This window comes from Melospiza melodia, chromosome 2 (assembly GCF_035770615.1).
Source record: "Melospiza melodia melodia isolate bMelMel2 chromosome 2, bMelMel2.pri, whole genome shotgun sequence".
Classification (NCBI taxonomy): Eukaryota; Metazoa; Chordata; class Aves; order Passeriformes; family Passerellidae; genus Melospiza; species Melospiza melodia.
Window position 1 is genome coordinate 11,796,268 of NC_086195.1, and position 22,609 is coordinate 11,818,876.

At 39.3% G+C, this 22,609-nt stretch overlaps 1 protein-coding gene across 4 annotated transcripts in view; it reads left to right on the forward strand.

Moving 5' to 3' along the window:
* Positions 1–22,008, forward strand: part of TAB3 (TGF-beta activated kinase 1 (MAP3K7) binding protein 3) — a 43,991-nt gene extending 21,983 nt beyond the window's left edge. The window contains exons 2-8 of one of the 4 annotated variants that reach the window (XM_063182275.1): positions 3,640–3,826; positions 6,777–7,908; positions 8,053–8,226; positions 11,274–11,434; positions 13,565–13,658; positions 15,195–15,278; positions 17,444–22,008. In XM_063182275.1, the coding sequence (XP_063038345.1) occupies positions 3,725–3,826; positions 6,777–7,908; positions 8,053–8,226; positions 11,274–11,434; positions 13,565–13,658; positions 15,195–15,278; positions 17,444–17,592 (1,896 nt within the window). In that variant the 5' untranslated portion in view covers positions 3,640–3,724 and the 3' untranslated portion in view covers positions 17,593–22,008. Of the gene's footprint in view, positions 1–3,354; positions 3,451–3,639; positions 3,827–6,776; positions 8,227–11,273; positions 11,435–13,564; positions 13,659–15,194; positions 15,279–17,443 lie in introns of all 4 variants that reach the window. The other 3 variants (XM_063182283.1, XM_063182268.1, XM_063182264.1) reach the window with 3 other exon arrangements.
* The last annotated feature ends 601 nt before the right edge of the window (positions 22,009–22,609 follow it).

Genomic DNA, 22,609 nt, shown 5'->3' on the forward strand with positions numbered 1-22,609 from the left:
GGTTCTTGGGGCTGTCCTGTGCAGGGCAGGGACTTTGATATTCCTTGTGGGTAGCTTCTGACCCCAGTATATTTATGATTCTGTAAGCTGATTTTTTATTTTTGAAAAAAATTGATTTTTTTTCTTCTTACACTTCAATGCCCAAGTATTGTTACAAAACTCTGAACAATTAAATTTAAATTATTGCCTAAGAAACTGTCTTCCAGGTAGCCTCTTTTCTGGAAATTCACTCAGTAATTACATTATCGTTCCCTACATAGTAATTGTGTAAGTGCACATCAGTACATAAGTTATACATTTTCAGACAGTATTGATTGACATAATTAGTATTTACTGACATGATTTAGTTTCAATTGGATCTTATTCCTGGTGATTTAGGTGTCTTTATTTAAATTGATTTACTGCTTCAGAAATGATGGTAGCAGAATAGATTCCCTTCTCTACATATTTGAACAGATCTTGGGGAGGATCAGACTGTATTAGTTCTGCTTTTTTATTTACTCTTTCAGAAAAGAGGCATCAGTTGACTGGTGGAACTGTTGGTTGTTTTCTTAACTCATCATATACACAAATGGCTTAAGGAAAAGATTAAATGTACATATCATTTGGGCATGTAAAAGGTGTGAAAAGGCAAATTACTCTATTTCTTTAGGACTTGAGTCATGGTTTGCTTAATCCCTGATATTCATTGAGTGGCTCCTGAGATCAGCTCTGCTTGTTAACACAGCAGGACCAATTCTGTGACAATATGCTGTGGTTTTGCCATTAGAACTGCTGTGTATTTAACACTGTTAATTTATTCCATCTTCATGAGATGCTTTTCATCCAGAGTTTGGGTACTCTCAACTCCTTCCTGAAAGCTGCAGATGAAACATCTTGTTTTCATTTTGACTTTATGTTAGTTTTTGATGCATCGAACTTTCAGCAATTACAAGGCTGGTCATGTAAGGCACCTCAGTGTGTCCCTTAGCCTGTGAATGCTGTGGAAGAAAGTCTTTGAAGGATTGCTTTCCTAGCGTGTTGTGGCTCAGCAGGAGTTCTTGTCTAAGCATCTCAGCTGTGCAGCCTTTGCTGTAAGCCCTTGGCTCTCTGAATAACTTGGTTCTCTGCCTGCCGTGTGCTGTGGAGCAACATGGGAAGTGGGTATTGTATTGCAGCCAGTTCGTGCCTGCTTAGAGTGGAAAATGTGCAGCCAGTTGTAGTCAGGTCAGGTCAAGTAGAATAAGCTGAACAAAATGCTGGACAATAGGTAGGACAAAAGGCTGGGCTTGTACATAATGACAATTGTAAATTTTGTGGTATTGGCTGGGGGGGAAAAAAACAACTAATTTCCACAGTAGCTTAGCGATGTAATCCAAGGACTTCAGAATGATTGTGTGTTTGTTCATACTCCCCAAGAGTTTTGAGTCTCTTGTAGGCTTTTTAAGGCTATCTGTATAAGTGTAAAGGCTGGAAGCTTTGACTCCTCAAAATAAAAATGGAACTTTGTTACCCATTGTGTTTCTAAGTTTGGTAAAATTCATAGTTGGCCAGTAACTGCCAGTTACTTCGTGTTATACCTCTACTCACCACACATATTTGGGAAATGTTAGAAAACAAAAAGTTAACTTCTGTAATTTTAAGACTGTAGTAGAAAAACACTGATGGTGTTGATGATGGATCTTCTGTCCACATGTTATGTTTACAGTCACCAATGTTATGTTTAAACTTTTAAGAGAGAAATGTTGCAAAGGCTCTTGCCAGTGCAAATGAAATTTTTATAATTATTAACTTCTGTTTCAGATGCCATCAGTTATTATTCCACAGAGGTTTTAACTGCAATTTATTCTGTTAGGGTACTCCTTCATTACTGCATTTCAGTCCTTGCCTCCTGGGATAAGGAGAGTTGTCTAGAAACACATAGAGCTTGATTGCTGTCAGGTTTTCTTTGAGTATTCTTGTGATGCTCTGCCTTTCAGAGTATAATGTTTGTTCATCATTTACAAAAAAAAATCAGGTTTATAAAAGATCCCCTATTGTGAGTGTAGACAAAAATTTTCTGCTGGAAGCTGCATTTCCTTTTAAAAAGAGCATTCCTGCAGTGAACAGAAATGAGTTGTGATGTACATGTAAGTTTATTGCGATATTTCCTAAGTCACAGGAAGATAATTCACATATCTCACTGTTCTTTAGACTTGTCTCATTTATCTTGAAAAAGTGTGTGACGTGGCAGATGTGATAGTGGGTGCTGCAATAATGAGATGGGCCAGAGAGGGACCTTTCTGTGAGCACAGCTGGTGCTCAGTGAGTGCTGGTGGCAGCTGGGAGCTGTCCACATGCAGAGCCACACATCCTGGGCTGGATTTAGCTCCTGCTTTTTTTACCCCTAAAACTTTAACAAAGTTTTTTTTTTGCCCTAAACCTGACACTTTACTTTTCTTTGAAGATACATACTCTGTTGTCTTGCCTATGAAAATAAAGGAACTTTCAGAGGAAACTGTTGGAGTTTTAGTGCCTAGAGGTATGTGTGCATTTGCTGGTCTGTTGTGCTGCTGGAGGCTGCTGGAAGTTGAAATAACAAATGAAAAGCTGAGTACCTGTGCCATGTGCCACCCACAGTTGCACTGAGGTCAAGATAAGCATGATTTAAACTTGGGACTTTGAGTAGATAATATATTATTAAACACCAACTCTGCTGGTATCTGAGTTTCATTTTCTTTTTGAACACAGCAGTGCATTCTCTGCAGTTAAGAATTCCACTGAGCAGTAGTGTTGGAAAGGCTTTTGAAGCTTAGCGGTGATAGATGTGTAACAGGGGCTGTGTCATGCAGCACCTCACACAAAGTTTTTGTGAATCTTTGCTTAGGCATCAGCTGCCTTTTGGTTACTGCTGTGATCATGAGCCACAAGCACAAAAAGCGTTTGTTGACTCAGACTGTATTTGCCTTCCAGTAGTCCTTGGGTATTGAAGTTCAGGTAGAATATTTGTGTTGTTGAATACAAGAATTTTGACACAGAAGGAGGTTTAGGGGATTTTGTTTGCTTTGGTTTTTTTTCACTCATTATGTTAGTATGAATGTAACAGATACTTCACAAAAATCTTAGGTAGATGCTTCTCTAATCCTCCAAAGGGCTCTTAAAATTCTGTTTAATTCTTGTTCAGTTTCCCAAAAATTACTTCTGACTTCTTGGATTTATAGTGGTGTAAAGACAAAAGAGTTTGAACCCTGTTAATAGAGTAGCTACTTTGTTTTCCAGCTTATTATTTCCAGCATGTTGTAAATAAGATGTGTAATTGGTAATAACTGCATTCTTTTCTGCAGACTGTTCAGAATTTCACTGGGAGTAAATATATAACCGTTCTATTTTATGCAGGTCACAATAATTAAAGTCACACATGGTGCTACAGTGGGACTGAGTAAAGACCTGAACTAGCACATTGCAGTGCAGTGCCCTATAGACATACCTGTGGTATGTTAAGTGTTTAATATTACTATTTGAGATTATTCATTTATTATTTATGATTATTCCCACCCCCTTGTGTTTAAGCCGTTGTCTCTCTTGGTAGTTAAAAAGCATTACAGTAGTTTTTCTGCACAAGCAGTTTGGGAACGACAAAGAATTGTGATGGCTTAAAAGATGGTGTTTTCTTTCTTACAGAAAATGCCAGAAGCCTCAGAAGACCACAATCACTGGAAGGCCTGTTGACTTCCATTCCCTGTGATCTGAACATCCTCCATCTGGCATGGCGCAGGGCAGCCAGCAGCTCGACGTGCAGGTACTCCACGACCTCCGGCAGCGCTTCCCTGAGATACCTGAGGGGGTGGTGTCTCAGTGCATGCTCCAGGTATGGTGAACACTCTGTGTGGTTTATTTTGGCACAAATATGAGTTCAGTATGGAAACCCTGTTTAGTAGTATGTGTGGAGCATAGGTTTTCATTCTCCTCGTTTTATTTTAAAAGGTTGGAATACTCCACTACTTATATTTCTGTCTTGTCTTTTAGGTACAAAAATTCTGTCTTTCTTCACTTAGGTTTGTGGAGGTTATTTTGCACTCATGTTTTTTCATTGTCTGTGTGATGTGTGACTGTATGCATATGGATAACAAAGAAAGTGGCTAATAGGATGTTAATTGATGATGACTACATACATAACATACATATTCTGGAGCAGGTTTTAGTAAACAGTCACTCATCCTTCCAGGGTAAGGAGCTGGACTTAGCTAGCAATCTGACAGTTTTCCCCCTTCATGGTATCTTTTCCTCATGGCTCTCCAGATGTTTAGTTGTACTTCTCTCTTTCTAGGTAAGGTGGTTGGTTTGTCTCTCTGCACTCCTTTTCCTTTCCATTTCATCCTTCCACCTTCATCTCAAATCAGAAATTGGAAGTGATAATAAGTTACCACATGGAATGAGTAGTGGTCATCTGGGAATACCTTCAGTTAATGGGAGGAATCAGGAGTGGAATAGAAACATGCAAGATCTGGTTTGGCCTTGTGTGGCCATGGCTGAGGTTGGAAAGCTGTACTTGTATCTTGCCTGTCCCTGGCAGATGAGCAGATTTACTCAGAATAGGGATTGTAATTTTTGCATTTTGTCTTCTAAACCATACAAATAAAAATTAATTGCTTTCAGACAAATGTAAAGCAGGGGAAGTCCTTCAGTTTAAAGCTTTACTTATCCTGACAGACATATCTTCTGTACTGTTAAGTACACAAACCTTTTGATGAACTGTGTTTGTCATAGACATTTTTAAACTGATAAAATTAAAGAACCCATAATGCTGCAGAAGCATATGGTGCTCTGTCTCTATTATATGGCATGATGGATAGCTAGTTAACTTTGCACAGCAAATACTTGTTATGTTTTAAAGTATAGATTTTGTTTCCAAAGCCACTTCATGTTTTAAAGATGTGTGAGCTGATTTCCAATAACCATTTGCAATAAGTGCTCTAGATTTGAATCAGTTTAGAGTTTTAGACCTGTCAAAAATTGAGGGTCCTTTGAAATGACAATACATACATACCCTGATAAAATCAGATCAGAGCCTGTCCTGTATATGTTCTTTTTACCTGCACCCTCACCAAGTGACCTAAGGAAACTGAAGGCTCTGTTCATGAAGTTCTCTTTAGATGGCAAGTGGCTGATGGTAGGGGTTCACTTTTTTGAGATTGCTGCCTTGGCATTGTGGTGCTGGTTGTTATTACAAGGTCTGGTTCCCACATATTCTGGTCTTAAATTTTTAGTGCTGTGTCTAAATATTCCCAGTGATCAATGATGTCTAGAAGGAGAGCTCAGTATGAAGGGAGGTTGTCAGGGACAAGTGTCAGTAGAGTGAGAGCTGTTCCTATTTAAGTGCTGCACTCTTCTGTCATGTTTAGTAGTAACTCTTCAAATGAGAAGATACAGAATATGTGAGTTCATCTGATAGTGAATTCATATGAAATTTTGGGCAAATCATCTTCACTCAGGTATTAAGACTGACTAGGTATAGTCCATGAGAAAGGAAATGTAATATGACTTCTCAACCAGTGGCTATTGAAAATTGTATTACAAGGCAATATATGTTTATATGTAATATATGCATACAAATTTATACAGTGATAGTGATTAAAATAGAAGTGCAGTCATTATTAATGTCCATTCCTTAGAATGGTAATTTTAGCACACTGAGGAAGGCAGGGGTGTATGTGCATATATAAATATGTACACACTTGCTGTGGAAGGAGGTGCTCTCTGTCACAGAAGGTACCAGTCTTGGGTCATGTCTAACAAAGTTAGGGTGCTAAAGGCCAAATTTATTTGAACTTCAAGTCAAATTTGTTTTCTTTAGCTACTATGTAAATTAAAATCTGAACCACAGCTGATGGAGGCTGTTACATGATAAAGTGGGGAGAAAAATAAATCCACCATCTGGAACACTTTCGAGTGATATTACTCATTTGGAAAAGCTATCATTTATGTTGTTCTTTTTACAGACTACATTAAGCTAAAATTAGTGGAGAGGGCAAGAAGGGAAACAGAATTCCCCATTATATTTCTCATTTGATTGATAATTTATTGTCTGTATAGTTTCAACTGCCAGCACCACAGAACAAATGAAACATTTAAAAGGGTTATTTGGTTTCTCACTGATGTATGAATAAACCTTTTTTAGCCTTAAGCTTGAAGTTCTTAAAGGCAGTTTAAATTTGGTTGGAATTGTAATGTTCTTTATGGAATCCCTGGGACTTCTTCAAGCAATACTTTGACTTCATTGTTAAGGTATTAAATACTGTCCTATGAATAAAAACTGCTTTAAAATGTTGGGTTTTTAGTAAACAGTAAACTGAAAGTGAAAGCAGTAAACACTCAGATTAACATTGGAATGTTATCTGCATTTTTGTTTTGCTTCTTTAGAGTTTGCAATTTTGATCTAGTTTATTTTGATTTGTGTTATTACTAGAAGTAGTTAATTGTACAAACTTGTTCCTTGAAGAGCATGCAGAGAGGTGTAACCATTGCTTTCCCAAAATTAGACTTTTTTTTTTTTGATGTGTCATAGTGTAACTAGTGTTACCAGAGCATTTTGCCAGCTGCAATGTGAGCTATGTATTACTCACATACCACGTAGCAAGTATCATCTTTATTTCACAATACCTGTGTATGAAACATTACCCCTAGCTGTGTCCAGGCTGGGCCTGGTTGTGGCCTCAGCTGAGTGTTGAACACGGAGTGCTGGCTCTTTCTGTGCTCTGTGACAGTAATAGGTGCCTGTGACAGTAGTGACAGTAATAGGTGTCTGTTCTTGCTCCTAGAACAACAACAACCTCGATGCCTGTTGTCGAGCCCTCGCACAGGAGAGCAGCAAGTATTTGTATATGGAGTACCACAGCCCTGATGACACCAGAATGAACAGAAATAGCCTTTTGCACATTAATCTGGGTATTCATCCTCATAGCAGCTACCACGCAGGGGATGGAGCTCAGCTGAATGGTGGCCGTACCCTGGTGCACAGCTCCAGCGACGGCCACATTGACCCGCAGCGCACGGCAGGTAAACAGCTCATTTGCTTAGTGCAGGAACCACATTCTGCTCCCGCCGTCGTGGCAGCTTCTCCTAGTTACAATCCATTTTTTGTGAATGACCAGAATAGAAATGCAGCTACTCCTCCTCCACAGCCACCTCCACAGCCATCTTCCATACAACCAGGAATGAACACGTCTGCTATGCAAGGCCCTCCCACGTATATGCACATACCTCGGTACAGTACAAATCCCATTACTGTTACAGTATCACAAAACCTCCCCTCTGGACAGAGTGTACCCAGAGCTCTACAAATTCTTCCACAGATTCCAAGCAATCTTTATGGGACTCCTGGCTCTATTTATATTAGACAAACATCTCAAAGTTCTTCAGGACGACAGACTCCTCAGAATACACAGTGGCATTCGTCGCCACAGGGCCCAGTTCCACATTATACTCCTCGTCCTCTACCTGTATATCCACATCAACAGAACTACCAACCTTCTCAGTATTCTCCAAAACAGCCCCAGATCCCTCAGTCGGCTTTTCGATCTCCGCCCGCATCCCAGTGTCCCTCTCCCTTCGGCTCTCCTCAGCACCAAGTTCAACCTCCTCAGTTGAGTCACCAGAGTTCACATGTTTTCATGCCTCCTAGTCCTTCCACTGTCCCACCCCATCCATATCAGCAAGCATCCCAGACTTTTCAAAAGCAAGGTGGTCACTCTGTATCGTACCTTCCTCCTTTTGCTGGACCTAGTTTATCCAAAGGTTCCATGAATAAAATAGAAATTACAGTTGAGCCACCGCAAAGGCCCGGGACTGCGATGAATAGAAGCCCTTCACCTATAAGTAATCAACCATCTCAACGAAACCAGCACCCGCTGTATGCAGCCACTACTCCTCCTTCAAGCTCTCCATCCAGAGGTATGTCAGGACAACCCAAACCTCCATTTAGTGTTAATCCAGTATATATTACCTACACTCAACCAGCTGGACCTGCAGGTGCACCAACACAGTCTCCTCGGGTAATGGTGTCTCAGCCAAACCCAACCATTTTTAAAATCACAGTAGGTCGAGCACCGACTGAGAATCTTTTAAATTTAGTGGACCAAGAAGAGCGTTCTGCAGCACCAGAACCTATTCAGCCTATTTCTGTAATCCCAGGATCTGGAGGAGAAAAAGGAAGCCATAAGTATCAGAGAAGTTCTAGTTCTGGATCAGACGACTATGCTTACACTCAAGGTAAATGTTTCATGCTGCAAATTGTGGTTGTTGTAAAATGCATTTTCAGTTTGATTTTGCTGCTTAGTGAAAATTTTTGAACCTGTACAGAAAAAATAGAAACTGTGTCAAAATCAGACAGTTTTTTCTGATTTTTTTTTAAAAACTGCCAAATTTCACTCCTATACATAAAGAATTTCTAAGGGTCCCAACATTGCTGTTCTTTCATCTTAGGGGACTTTGTTAAAACATTGCAGTTAACAATGATAATTAGTTTGTTCATGTACTGTGTGTCAGTTTTGTCAATTCTGCGTTGAAGAACTGGGTCATAAATTTACATGTGGATTTTTATAATGTTTTGTATTTGTTCATATTCAAGTATTTTAGAACACCTGGCTTCTGCATTTGGTTTAGATTGAAGAATATTAAGTCAAAGAGAAGAGAGAGAGATAAAATGCAGCTAAAAACCTTTGTGAATACAAATATTTTTTTAAAGGTAATAAAATAATTATTTTGAAGAACTTAAATCAAAAGTTCACTTCTTCCACTTAGAGTTTTCAAAGAGGAAGAAGAGATTGGCAGATAAATTTTAGGATGTATGTTCTGCACAGGGATAAAACATAGTTTTGATATATAAATGAAGAATTTGGTAATTCAGTAAAGAAAAAAAATATGAAGTTAACCCTGAGCTGAAAACTACTTTTCTTGGAGTCATCTTCTGTGTAGATTGGAAACATTTAAAATTGAGCAAGTGAATCAATCTGCAAGCATTTAAACCAGTGATTTGGATAATGACAGAATGATAACCTGCAACAGGTATTTTCTGGATTTGTGTTTGGAAAGGACAGTCTATTCCTCTGTTGTTCCTTCTAGCCTTTGTTTTACTTCAGAGAGCTGAAGTGAGAGCTTATAGTTCTTCTCTGTAGTTCTTGATTTCTTTTTTCACCTACTGCCTTTTGAGCTCTTCTGGTTCATCAACAAAGCTGTTTTGTACCTCGTAGACTCAATTAGAAGTTCTGTAGACCCAATTATTCAGTAAAAATGAATGCCAGTAGGTCTGTAACTGAGGCCTTGTGCTTTGGTAGTGTTGCTATTACAGCTTCAGTAGAGGTTGTCATTTATGTGAGAAAAAAGCAAGTAGCTTCACATAGCTGTGAAAAACATGTTCTGAAATGTAAGACCTGGTTTTGCCTTTGTGCCTTCCACTAGATTTGTGACTCGGAAAAGTAAACCAAATAAAACCAATTAGTGTATGCTTTTTGGGGTGTTTGCATTTGTGGCAATACCAACCAGAGGTTTTTTGTTTTTTGTTTTTTTTATTGCTGCACTCTGAAGTCTTGATAGAAATAAATTAGAGAGGAATAAACATTTTATCTTTACTACCACAAAGGAATCCTAGAAAAGAGTATGTTTAACAGCTTAATTTAGGAAACAAGTTTGTTTAATTTTTGCTGGAATGTGAGCCATTGTAAAGAGTGTAACCAGAAATTCATTCTAGTTTCTATACTTTGCTTCTTTGTAATATGAGTCATATTTGGTGAGTTGTACTAGAGTACAATGTGAAGCTCTGAAATGTAGTCACACCATGTTAAGTTGAAGGAATCACTCAGAGAGAGGGTTTGGTAACAATAGTGGAAAATCATCCAGTCTGATATCTGTACTTCTTAATTCTGCTTGCATGACTTATGCTTGCTACTTGAAAAAGTAGAGAACAGTTCTGTTAAATAATTCTGCTGCCTGTAGTGTAAAAACACCTGGTGTTATTCTTGGCTAGGCTCTTTGGTGTTTATTTGTTGGCCATGAATTGATGAATCCATACAAAATCCAAATTACAGTGCTACATTTTTGTGTGGAATGCTGATATATGCTTCCAACAGGTTGGGGTATTCTTCTTTTGCAGTAAGTTGTCGTGGTGTTACTTATTTTTCTAATTCTTTTTAGCTCATATGTTAATATTCTTGGATAGTATGTGCTTTTCCTTTGCCTTTGTTGGATGGGATGAAGAAAAGGGCACATTCTGGCTGTGACTTTTCATGAAGTATCATTTTGCAGGTTCTACAGCTTCCTTGCTTTGAGCATTGTTACATGAGCAGCATGTTTGTCTGAATACCCACATCAAATGTCTTATTTTTCTCTGTCGTAGCAGACTTCAATCAGGTAAAACCAGCCTGATCAGAAAGGATTAAGCATCACACTGACTTGGCCAGCTTTGCACCATGATGAAATACTGAGAAATACTCTTCTTTATGAAGCTGAATATTATCTTCTAGCTAGTCAAAATTCTTTTCTTTGATTCTCTGGGAGCCCAACAGCAGTTTGTGACTGAGAGTCATAAATGTCAGTACCATGATGAAAAGGAGGGAATGACTCAACAGCAGAGAGAAGTTGGAGAAATTGATCTGTTACAAAATTAAGATCTGAAACACCTGAACTGACTCAACTTTTTATTTTCTGGATTCTATAGTTTATTTTGTTGAAGATCCATAGTTTTTCCTCTGAACCCTTTGGAACTTAGAATATTGAGGATTACAATATTTCCTGAAAAGCTAAAACTACTTAAAAGTTATGCCATAGTTTATAATAGTAATGTAAAAAACAAATTTGGGACTGACATTTGGCTAATGTCTCAGGGCTGATGTGTCAGCTGCTGTTGAGCTGCAGGTATGAACTGTGTGTTACCTCCTGATCTTACCTCTAGTATATTTTTTTTTTTGTCAGTAGAGTATTAGTATAACTAGGTTGCTGTTTCATCCTTAGAAGCTGTCTCCTTGTACAGGTGCCTTTGTATTTTTGAGACGAGAAAGACCAAATGCAAAAAAAGAAGCTTTGACCAAAATGGTAATAACAACTTCAAGTTACCGTATAAAATGTGGTTTTATTCTGGAAGAACTTTGTTCTAAATTGTAGTTCATTTGGCATGAAGGCATCTTCACACTGATATTTGGCTGCATGTCTGTGATCACCTTTTTTTTTTCCAGAGGGGTCACTCATGAGTCTTGCTGATAAGTTAAGAATTCAGTGTTGAGGTTTTTATGTGCTGGTAACTATTTCTTTGTGTAAAACATTAGCCTTGCTGTTACATCAACGGGCAAGGATGGAGAGGTTAGCAAAGGAGCTGAAGCTTGAGAAGGAAGAGCTTGAACGCCTGAAGACTGAAGTCAATGGCATGGAGCATGATCTGATGCAGAGGCGGCTTCGGAGGGTCAGCTGTACAACTGCAATTCCCACAGTAAGCAAGTTGTTAGTATTTTAATTCAACATACACATTCATTCTTTGTGTTTTGATGAAACTAAGGTACTGTTCAAATATACTTCTGAATATAAAATCTTCAGTCTTTGGGGACACTTTAAGTACTTGACTTGTCATAAGCTAATTCTTGTAGTTGATGAAATGGATATGTGTGCAGTTTTCTTGGTGTTCCCAGCAAAGCTTCAGAAGGTTGTATGCATGTACTTCTGTAGATCACAGAACTACATATACTTAGTTCCTTACCAAGAATAAAAGTATCTCCAACTACATCTGTTCAATAAGCCTTAGCCATATAGAGCTTGGTGTCCATGCAGGAAGTTCTATCTTTTGTTTTTAAAAAGCTATTTTATTGTTTGAGTAGTTGCTTCTCATAGACAGTATTTCTCTTTTGGTATGTGCAGGATGTGCCAAATAACTGTTCAGTGTCAGTGTTGCCTGAAATAGTTGGAACTCTCCTTTTTACCTTGTTGATTCTTCTTATCTGTGTGACTTCCACCTGCAAGTGACTCTAGCCCAAACATGTGTGTGGCTCTGATAAGGGAATTCATCTGGCTGAAAAATAGCTTCCACTGTGTGTAGTTGTTAAGCAAATCAGCTCAGACTTACTGGCTGTATTGACACAAACAATAACCACAGGTGTAGGCTGGAAGGCACAGAAGGGCTGTTGGCTGCTTTGCTGTGGCTGTTTTGTGTCTCACCTGTTTCAGGGCAGCATTTGGCACAGATGAACCTGGGAGAAGTTCAGAGGCACTGAGTGTGCCAGGATGAGGTTAGGAAAGCCAGAGACCAACTGGAGGTGAATCTGGCACAGGATTTCAAAGACCAAAAGAAAGGCTTCTGTTACTGCCTAGGTGACAGCAGGAAGACCAGTGAAAATGTGGGCTCAGCAAGTTGGGGGTATGGTTATGTAGGACATGGAAAAGGCTTGAGATACTGAATGAACTTCTTGGTTCAGTCTTTACAGTCCATCAGGAATCCCAGGTCCCAGAGACCCTGGGAAAAGTGTGAAGCAAAGAAAGTACACCCTTAATGGAAGAGAATCAGGTCAGGGAATGCTTAGGCAAAGCAGTCATACACGAGGTCATAATCCTGGATGAGATACCTGTGAGTGCTGAGGGAGCTGGCAGCTGTCATTGCAAGGCCACTCCAGGTAATCTTTGGTTCATTAATGGTGTTTGGGAAAGTTCCCAAAGGCTGGAGGAGAGCAAATATCACTGATGTCTGCCAGAAGGGGAGGACCCAGGGAACTAAGGTTGGTCAGCCTCACTTTGATCCTTAGGAAAGTTATTGAGACCCTTGGGAATGCTGCTGACCCTTTCCAGGCACGTGAAGGACAAGAAAGTGGTCAGCAGCAGTCACATAGATTCACCAAGGGGAAGCCAAGCTTGGCCAATCTGGTAAACTTCTAGGATACAAAGTCCTAGATGATCTCCAGAGGTTCCTTGCAACCTTGAATATTCTGTGATTATGTGACTGTGATGCTGGAATGTATCCTAGGATAAAATGTGTTAGTGATTGATGCTGCTAGTATTAAAAAAGCTTTCCATTCTAGGAACTTAGGGTTTCTCAATGATATGCAAATATATGCACTTAAATAACTGATTATGCTGTTAAAAATAATTGCAGTCCTTCATCATTGAATGATTTAAATATACTGAGCTAAAAGGTTGGGCTTCTTGGAGCTCCTTGGGTTGATGGAAATGAATAAACTTTTAACCTCATTCAGTCATAAGCAAGTAATAGTTAATGTGGGCTGCAGTTTGTATTCTGGTTTTGATTATCTTGATGCAGACTCAGGTAGCAAGTCATCCACTTACACAGAATTTAGTAACGTGTGTGGTTTTATAAACTTGAGCTCAGCTATGTCACCTTACTGATGAATTTTAATATTAAGTAACTTGTCTGTTTTCCTCCTCACATACCAATAGAAGAATGTTTTTTGAGGGCAAGTGAGTTAGGAATAGTAGGCCAGACACTTGGACTTCTTTCAGTGCCTTATCTATACTCAGTTTTCAGTAAAGCTGTTAACAAAGACATAGCAATGTTATTTCTATTTCAAATAAGATGCTGACTTTCCCACAATTACTATTTTGGGATGTTTCTTTCTAGCCTGAGGAAATGACCAGATTGAGGAGCCTCAACAGACAACTCCAGATAAATGTTGACTGTACACTGAAAGAAGTTGATCTCCTTCAATCTAGAGGTATTGAATTGATACTTTTAAAGAAACATCATTTGGATATGGTCACAAACATGAGTCTGCTGGAGATTAGGAAGGCTCTGCAGGGCCTCTGGACAGGTTGGACCAATGGGGTGAGGTCAATTTTATGAGGTTCAAAAAGCATCACAACAACCCCAGGCAGAGCTGCAGGCTTGGGACAGAGTGTCTGGAAAGGTGTCTGGAGGAAAAGGAGCTGGAGATGTTGGTCAGCAGCAGCTGGACATGATCCAGGTGTGCCCAGGGCACCAGGGAGGCCAATGGCACCTGGCCTGTGTCAGCAATAGTGTGGCAGCAGGACCAGGGCAGGGATTGTCCCCCTGTGCTCGGCACTGGTGAGGCCACACCTCAAATCCTGTGTCCAGTTTGGGGCCTCTCACTGCAGGAAAGGCACTGAGGGGCTGGAGTGAGTGCAGAGCAGGGCAGCAGAGCTGGGGAACGGTCTGGAGAGTCATGGGAGAAATGGCTGAGGCAGCTGTGAGTGCTTAGCCTGGAGAAAAGGAGGCTCAGGGGGACCTCATTGCTCTTTACAATAATGTGAAAGGAGTCTCTTCTCCCAGGTAACAAGTGACAGATGAGAGGAAACAGCCTCAAGTTGCACCAGAGCAGGTTTAGATTGAATATTAGGGAAAATGTCTCCAGGGCAAGAGTTGCCAAGCATTGGAACACGCTGCCTGGGGAAGTGGTGGAGTTGCCATCCCTGGAGGTATTTAAAAAACCTACAGATGCAGCTCCTGGAGACATGGGTTAGTGATGGACTTGGCAGTGCTGGGGTAGCAGTTGGACTCAATGGTCTTTGAGGTCTTCTCCAACCTAAATGATCCTATGGTTCTAATATGCCATGTGCTTAAATGTGAATATTTGGAGTTTTTAGAGTTCAATTTATATTAGCAGTGGCACCTCTAAAAGAAGGTGGGTGTTTTTTCAGTAGCAGCCTAATAAACTTGGCTTGCTAATACTTCTGTTGGCCAAGTTAAATTCCATTAGCAACAAAGTGGTGACATAAAATGACTTTGCCAAGAGCATATTAAAAAAAATTACTCCTTTATGAAGATCCTTCACTTAAAATTTTAACTTCTTGCTGACAAAGGCTGTGGCCAAATAATACAGAACTGAACAATGAGTTGCAACCAAGAGGCTGACAAACAGAAATTAACTAGGGTTTTTAGAAGTCTTTTTTTAACAGAAACTTGTCTTAAATAGAATCAAGATTAGGAATAGATTAGGATATGCACAGTCATTTTTTATCAAGGAAGTATCCTGTAGGAAGATGTACATTTCACATGTTTTCATGGCAATGCAAAATGTTGAGCTGGAGTTGATTTTTCAGTATGGGATTGCCCTGCTAAAAATTACTGTGATTGACAGAAAACTAAAATTATATGGCAAAACTTGTGAAAAAGCTAAGATATAATGTCATAATAAGATGATGTATAAAATAAGAAGCCTTTGGATGTTTATGTCACTGGCATAGGCATTTAAATAACCTTCACCTTACACTTTCTTTTTCTTTTCCGACAGGAAACTTTGATCCGAAGGCCACGTGTAACTTCTATGATAACATAGAGCCTGGTCCTGTTGTGCCACCAAAGCCATATAAAAAAGGTAGGTCCACAAACAGGCATTATCACCAAATCTGCATTGAGTGAGTTTTTTTTTCTTTTTAAACAATCCCTGTGGTGGCAGGAAGCAGCTCTAGTTATTTAACTTTTCTGTCTATAACTCAAACCAGAACATTTTTCTATAAGTGCAGTAATCCTGGCTACAACTTGTTTTCCTCAGGCAGACTGTTGTGAATGAATGTTCTGTTAATACCACCTTGATTATAAACAGTTATTCCCTACTAGAAAAAAGAGCTGAAATAGCTAGTGTGGAATCCTGTGCTCTGATACAGAAAAAACAACAATCTTTTCCCTGAAAATGTTATGTGTGATAAGATTTATAACATTGTCTCTGCTCTTGCTGTACCTAGCATGCACTGCACTTGTTAGTGGAAAGGAAGCAGCTGAATCAGTAATCCTGTGGTCTCCCTGACACTCCAGAGTTTGTAAATGAATTCTGGTTGCTGATAACACTCCACAAAGGTTCCTGTAGGTGAATTTTGAATTCATATTAGGAAATTTTCCCCCTCTTTTGAAGCATTTTACTCCTCAATCTAATAAAATGATTACTGAGTAGAAATTTAAAAGAAAGAGAAGGCCTAGAACTGCTTTTCTGGCTCAAGGAAAAGATAATACTGGGAGGAGTTCCCTGCATTAGGTGGTAGTGTCCAGGAAAGCAGTAGCACCAGGTGAGCCATGGTGTGCCTGGCTGGAGTCACCTTCAATTGCAGTGATCATGCTGTTGATTAAGGAGTTGTTAAATTTGTGGTGCTTGAAGAAATTCTCTTGATTACACTACAATATTTAATGTATTATTTCAAAGCAAAACAATGTGCAAAACTCAATGTGAAATGAATTATTTTATTTGGCAGTTAGGATAGCGCCTTGTAAGGATTTGTACAACGAGCTTCCTGGTTTTGTCTGCCAGCTTATCAGAGTTCAGTTGTAGGGCTGCTGTACTGTAGTCAGAGCTTGGATTGTTACATGGAGGCATCAATTTTTTTTGTTGTTAAATAATAAATATTGTTTAATATTGAGCTGTTGGAAGCGTGGGCAGCCAGACGGGTGTGGGCAGACAAGGGTGTGCTCTGTGCTGCCATCTGGCCGGGCAGTGGAACGCAGTGAGTGCCCACACTGCCTGCCTCACCAGGAATTTGTTGAGGTCAAGCACTGCTGATGTGGCTGTGACTGTGCAGCTTCTGGCCAGGAGGCTGCATCTAAGCAAAGAGATTACTTTTATTTCCTTTGTTAGTCTCTGAAGACTTCAGTACTGTCTGCACTAAGGTTGTAATCAGGGTCTGCTGCATTTCTTAGCAGGTGGGGCAGCAACTGCAAATTACTTTGTGTGCAGTTACAAATTGCAGACCTTTGTTAGACATGAGTTCACTGATGTTTAGCAGCTGGGTATCCCAGCCATACCTTCTAGGTATGTGTCAATGTTAATAAATATTAACATTTTCTAACGGTGTTTCCACATCCTGGGAGTATTCCTTACTTATAGTATATAACCTGAGGTGTTGAGGTGGTGTCAGGAGACATGGAAAACTGAGTGTTTCTGTGGGTTAAGGCCTATTGTGTGATTTGCATATGTACTGATTTTATGAGTGAAAACAGACTTAAATGCTGATTCATGTACATATATCCCTGCTTCAAAGGCATGAGGAAGAATTGTCTTGTTTTGAAATAGGGCTGTCATTTTATTTTTAGATTGTATTCTTTTTCAGCCTGAGTTAATGCTAGAAATAATATGTGTTTTGTCAGACTGCTTGAAGCAACTAAGTTAGAAGTAGTTTTCCCTTTCAGGTGAAGCAGAGTTATTGTAATTAAATATTTGGAAATAGGCTGCTGTGTGTAAACCTTAACAGGATGGTGCTGCAGTGCCAGTAACAAACTTGTATGCTTTGAGCTGTTAAACCTTTAGCAGCATCAGTGACCTAACAGGGATGAGTTCTCTTGTTGGTTATAAGGTGTTACAGTTAAGTGGCTCTTCACAGAAGTGAAATACTTCAAATATTCACATTTCACAAACTGAATTAGAAGTGCTTTAGGAAGAGGTTTCCATGTTCATTTTAAGATTGACTGTTTAATTAGATGACCTTTCAGTAGTGTTATCTTGTCTATTGATCTTTCTCTGCTGAAATAAAATGTTTTCTTTTTGCTTTTCTCTAGATCATCAAAACAGCTCCAAACAGACTCCACGGACTCAGCCAAGAGATGAAGACTTTGAAGGGGCCCCATGGAATTGTGGTAGCTGCACCTTTCTAAATCACCCAGCACTAAATCGCTGTGAACAGTGTGAAATGCCACGATACACCTGAAATTCAGGAGAGGGCTGCACTGGGTTGAACACAGGCTCTCAAGCCAACAGCTGTAAGAGAAGGAAACATGGGGAACCTTTCAGTCCACCTGCCCGGCCTTTGCCAGCCAACAATCTTCATACTGCAAGGGGTGGGGGTAACGTGCTAGGATGTTTCTGCTTCTGCTGCACTAGAAAATAAGTAAATTAAGGGTTAAATTCCTTCCCATTGTAGTGAGCAAAGCAGAAAATGAAACCTGAAAATGTAAAAGGATTAATTTTGAGAAGAATGTATGCAGGAAAGCAAATAACTACTGGTGTTTATTCCTGTGGTTATAGTTACTGCTTAGTGGCTCTAAAAACAACCAACCCAAAACTACTGGTTTTTTAAAGAAAATTATAGGACTCTTAGTAATGGTGTGAAGTGTTACACTTACCCAGAAAAACTGGAGAGCCAGAGCTGACTTAACCTGGCCACAGCTGGCTGGAAAACAAAGGCTCCCTGTGCTTCTAGATTGTAAGCCACTGAAAAAGAAGACAGGTAAATGCAATGATAAATTTTGCGATGTATAAAAACAATAAGGAGAAGGGTATTTGTAATTGCTGCTTTTTTTCAGGGTAACTTATGTCTACAAAAAATTGCTGTTTGAAATAGTGACCTGAGGTGACTCAGTGAGGAATGGTGTGAGTGTTTCAGAGAGTGTAATCAGAGGTAATTTTTTACAATCCCGTTTGCTTGTACAGTGCCCACCTGGCTGTGTCAACACTGGTAATAAACTGAGAATGAATTCTACCACGTTGCAAATGAAAATCCTGCTGCATGCTTTCATTGGGCCGTCGTGTTTCCAAGCTCAAAGGATGCTTTTCTGCACAACCCTCTGAGCCTGTGCTGTGCAGCAGTACAGTGAGATATGCCATGCACAGGCTAGTCCAAATTCCATTTGGAAGACTTGGGCTCAGCCATGGTTGTGTTTGAGAAGAGTTTGTACCCAGTTCCTTAGGCCTTTTCAGCTTCCAATTTGTGAAGAATTCATGGTGTTTACAGCACAGAAGGTACTTTGTGCCCCAGATCAAAGTTAGCTGAAAAATGATTAATCAGTTCTTCAGTAAAGGTTTATTTGCACATTATTAATAAACCAGCCTGTACAAAATAGCAGATGCCAGATCCTGAAGAACTACACACTGCATTCTTTCTATTTTGGTCAGGAAATATTTGTCATAGGTTAAAGAACATAAGACTTGCAATTGAAAATCCTACTGGTACTTATCTGCCTATGATACACTGTATTCTAAAGGTGATGTTCAATCTGTCTGGATGCCTCAGGCTGCTGGAATAAAGCACTGGATACTTTGAGATCGACCTTGGGTTTGGGCAGCTGAATGACTCTGTGACACAACTGTGTGCCTGAGTAGGGTGTTCTGTGTACTGCTCAGAGGCTGGTACAGTGCATTTGAGTTTTTATGGTATAACTTCATCACAATTCAGAGATGCAGCCAAGCACTTCAGCTGAATTATGGTAATTGACTCGGTAAAGCAAAATTTGCTATTAAATTTACCATGAAAGTTTGAAACTGCTTCATTTTAAGCTGTTCTTAGCTCATGGCAGCCACATCATTTTGTCAATTACCACAGTTCACTCGATGTGTGATAACATGCTAAGCTGTGGTAGAACAATCATATGTCTGAATCCTTATTTAAAATAAAGCAGCATTTGCAAGGGGTGGGTGGAGAAAAACTCATCTTGATTGCATTGCTCAATCTGGTGTCTTCTTTCCCCACAGTTTATAAAGACAACAGTAAGAGCCAAACTGTTGATCTTAGATGAGGAAGCAATATTTTATCTGGCATTTTTCAATATGTTCTTGCACTAAATCTTCAGAATAAATTAAAACAAGCTAAGAGGTCTCCAGCAATCAGTGTGCACCACTAATGAGCAAAACTAAGTCAAAGGCATCAGAGATAGTTTTCCTTCCTTCCCTGTGATTTACACTGCTGTGAGGGGGGCTCATCACATGTCGAAGGGGGTAAGAAAGTTACTGCCAGTTACTGTCAGCTGAAATTAAAAGGCAGGTATTAATTTTGTGCATGTCAGTGTACAGTTTCACAAAACTGAGAACTAGAAAACAGATGAGCAGAAGCATTGCTGTTATCAGCTGCATAACAAATGACTCCAAACAATACCAGTAACTTCATGGCTTTTCTATCCTGATGCCTTTGCCATTGTATTATTTCAATTTTCTGTTCCTTTGTACTTCTGGTGAAGTTCTAGAAGCATTTGTTTTTGCTGGAATTACAAAAAAGATAGCAACTGAAGTGACAGTCAGCAAATGAGAGTAGGGGTGTCATGCAAAAACACAGTTGTACCATTTTCTGACAGAATAGATGCTACTTTCAAAGGAGGAGGTGCAAATAATGCATTCAGTCCAAAAATGCCCTGAACTGCAATAACCTTACATGGAGACTTGCAAATCTTAGTCCCAGCTTCACCAGAGGAAGAGAAGGAGGGCTGCCACCACAGCAAGGTACTCATTGGAAGAGCGAGTGAGTGCCATTAAATTGAAAAATGAATCCTTTGTACCAATGACTTCACTTGGTTTTTTCAATTACTCTCATTTGTTGCTTGTACAAACAAAGAAAGAAAACCACCACACCCTTCTGTTGTATTCTTTTACTTGTAAATCCCATACTCAAACTTTAATAGTAAAGACTTGACATGGTGCTTGAATATTTCTAGTTTGTTAGAATGTAATTGTATTTTAAATATTGGAAGATCCATTTTCCTTCTGAAAGCAGGTGATGCCATTCAAACCCCAACTGAATTGTAGATTATACCAAAAAGATTGGTTTATGGAATATTTATTGAATGCACATAAAACCCTAATGTCAGCTGGCAACAAAATGCACTGTATTGTATAAAACTTGTGTGTGTGTGAGTGAGAGAGAGAATGTTGGGATGCTGTTGATTTAATGCACTACTTGTATTTTCTTTTTTCCTTAATGACTGAGCTTTCCCTCAACAATGCTACTAGATTGGTAGAGTTTGTAACTGACCTGGACATTCAGTTATTCAAAATGATCTCATTGTTCATTGAAATTTTATAAAGCTTATTTTATATTTACTGTGCTATTAAGATGAATTCCCTTTAATTATAGGATACTGCTGTAGCTCTTGAAAAGTTTATTTAGAGTGGGGCTTGTGAAAATTATTCAGAACATAGTAAACCAAAAGAAATCCTGAACTTTGGATCTACTTTTAATTATTAGTCTTGTTTGGGTGAAGAGGAAGGGGGTGGGAAAGGAAAAGGAAAAGGAAAGGAATACTTTGTAAAATGTAGTCTTAGATCAGATTGAATTGTGTATCTGTGTGTCTGTTGTATGTGTGTGTTTCCCTTGAAAAATGGGAGGTGTGGTGAAAAGGTGTAATAATTCTTAAAAGAGCTGGTCTCAGTACTTTCTGATTATGATATGCTACTGAATCACGTTTGTTTTTATTTTTAAACCCAGCTTTTCTCTCAATTACTTTTGTCTCTCCCAGCTATACATCTCTCACTTCAATTTCTAAATACTTTTCAATTTCTAAATACTTCTACATTTAATATTGATTGTAAAATCCCTTGAAACTGAAATAGAAATACTTGAGTTGAAATGGGGACAAAATAAAAACAATAAAGAATGTTTTAAAAAAGAATGTGAGAATATTAAATATGTTAAAAACAAGCTTGTCATCAGGATGATAGTTCTTTTAAAATGCAGTGGTGTACCCTAGAATGTGAACATGACTATCCTGATGAGAAGTGCATGGTTGGACATTAAGAATTCAACAGCCAATTTGGTACCACAGAATTGATGTGCTCTGTACTGCAGCGACTCCAAATCCCACAAGGAAGGAAGACATGCACAGATATCACATCTCACAGTCAGTACTGTCTCTGTGTGCAGCTGCATTTGTTTTTGTTTCAAAAAGTCAATCTTACATGAACCCAGACGTGACTGAGTTTTGCCACATTTCTTCAGTTGGGGCTTTCATTGCTGTATATGTCCATAAATGCAAATATTTTTCTTGGAATAATCAGAAATCAATGGAGTTAATGCAATATTATAATCCTGGATTTCCAGTATCTTTGAAACCAATTTTAAAAAACTGTGTTCTTGAAACTTATTTATTTATGGTGGCACCAGTGTATCTAATCCATACTTCCTGCTGTGTGAAACCCTGTTAAATTTTTTCATTAAAAAAAAAGAAGACACGATCTTGTTTAATCCTGTATATATGGTGTCTACATTCTAGATTTGTGTATGCTGTGAATGAACTTATTACTAAGAGATGAAATTGTATAAAAGCATTCAGAGGCTATGCATGCATGGTACCTCCAGAAAGTGCATACTCCAAGTTGCAGATTCCTGCAAAAATAAATTAATAAAACTAAGCAAACATCACATCCTGCATTTGTTCTCGTATGTAGTAGGAAACATTTTTAAAGTACAGCCTTTTTTGCCCTTCATAGCCTGATTGTTTCTGGGCTCCCACTTGGACCTGTAGCTGTAGCAAGTTTGTTTCAGGTCTTTTGGGGTTTTGTTTTGGTGATCATAAGGTATTTGCTGAATATTGAACTGGGGTCTAAATCTTGTTCTCATGAATGTGCATGAGCAGGAATCCCATTTAGATGATGGATATTGTGTGTAGCTTCTGCTGTGGAAGCAGGACATAGCATGTTCAGAGTGTGAGGTGGCCTCAGCACTTCTCCCTTGGACAGAAGGTTGTTCCCAGAGCAGCTCTGCTGCTGCAGCCCCTCGGGGCTGGGGCCTGGATGGTGCCTGCAGTCCCTGCAGCACACGAGTCCTTCTGCTGCCTTAACTTTTGGAAAGGCACTGCTCTGGGAGAGGGGGGAGAGGTGGAAGTGCACAAATGTGAGTGCCGGCACTTCCTAGGGCTGTGTTCTCCATGGTAGCAGCAGCTCTGGAGCTGTGCCCTGCTGGGTTCTGCTCACACACACTGAAGGTCCTTCAGCACCTTCCTGCTCACAAACCTGCTGAACTT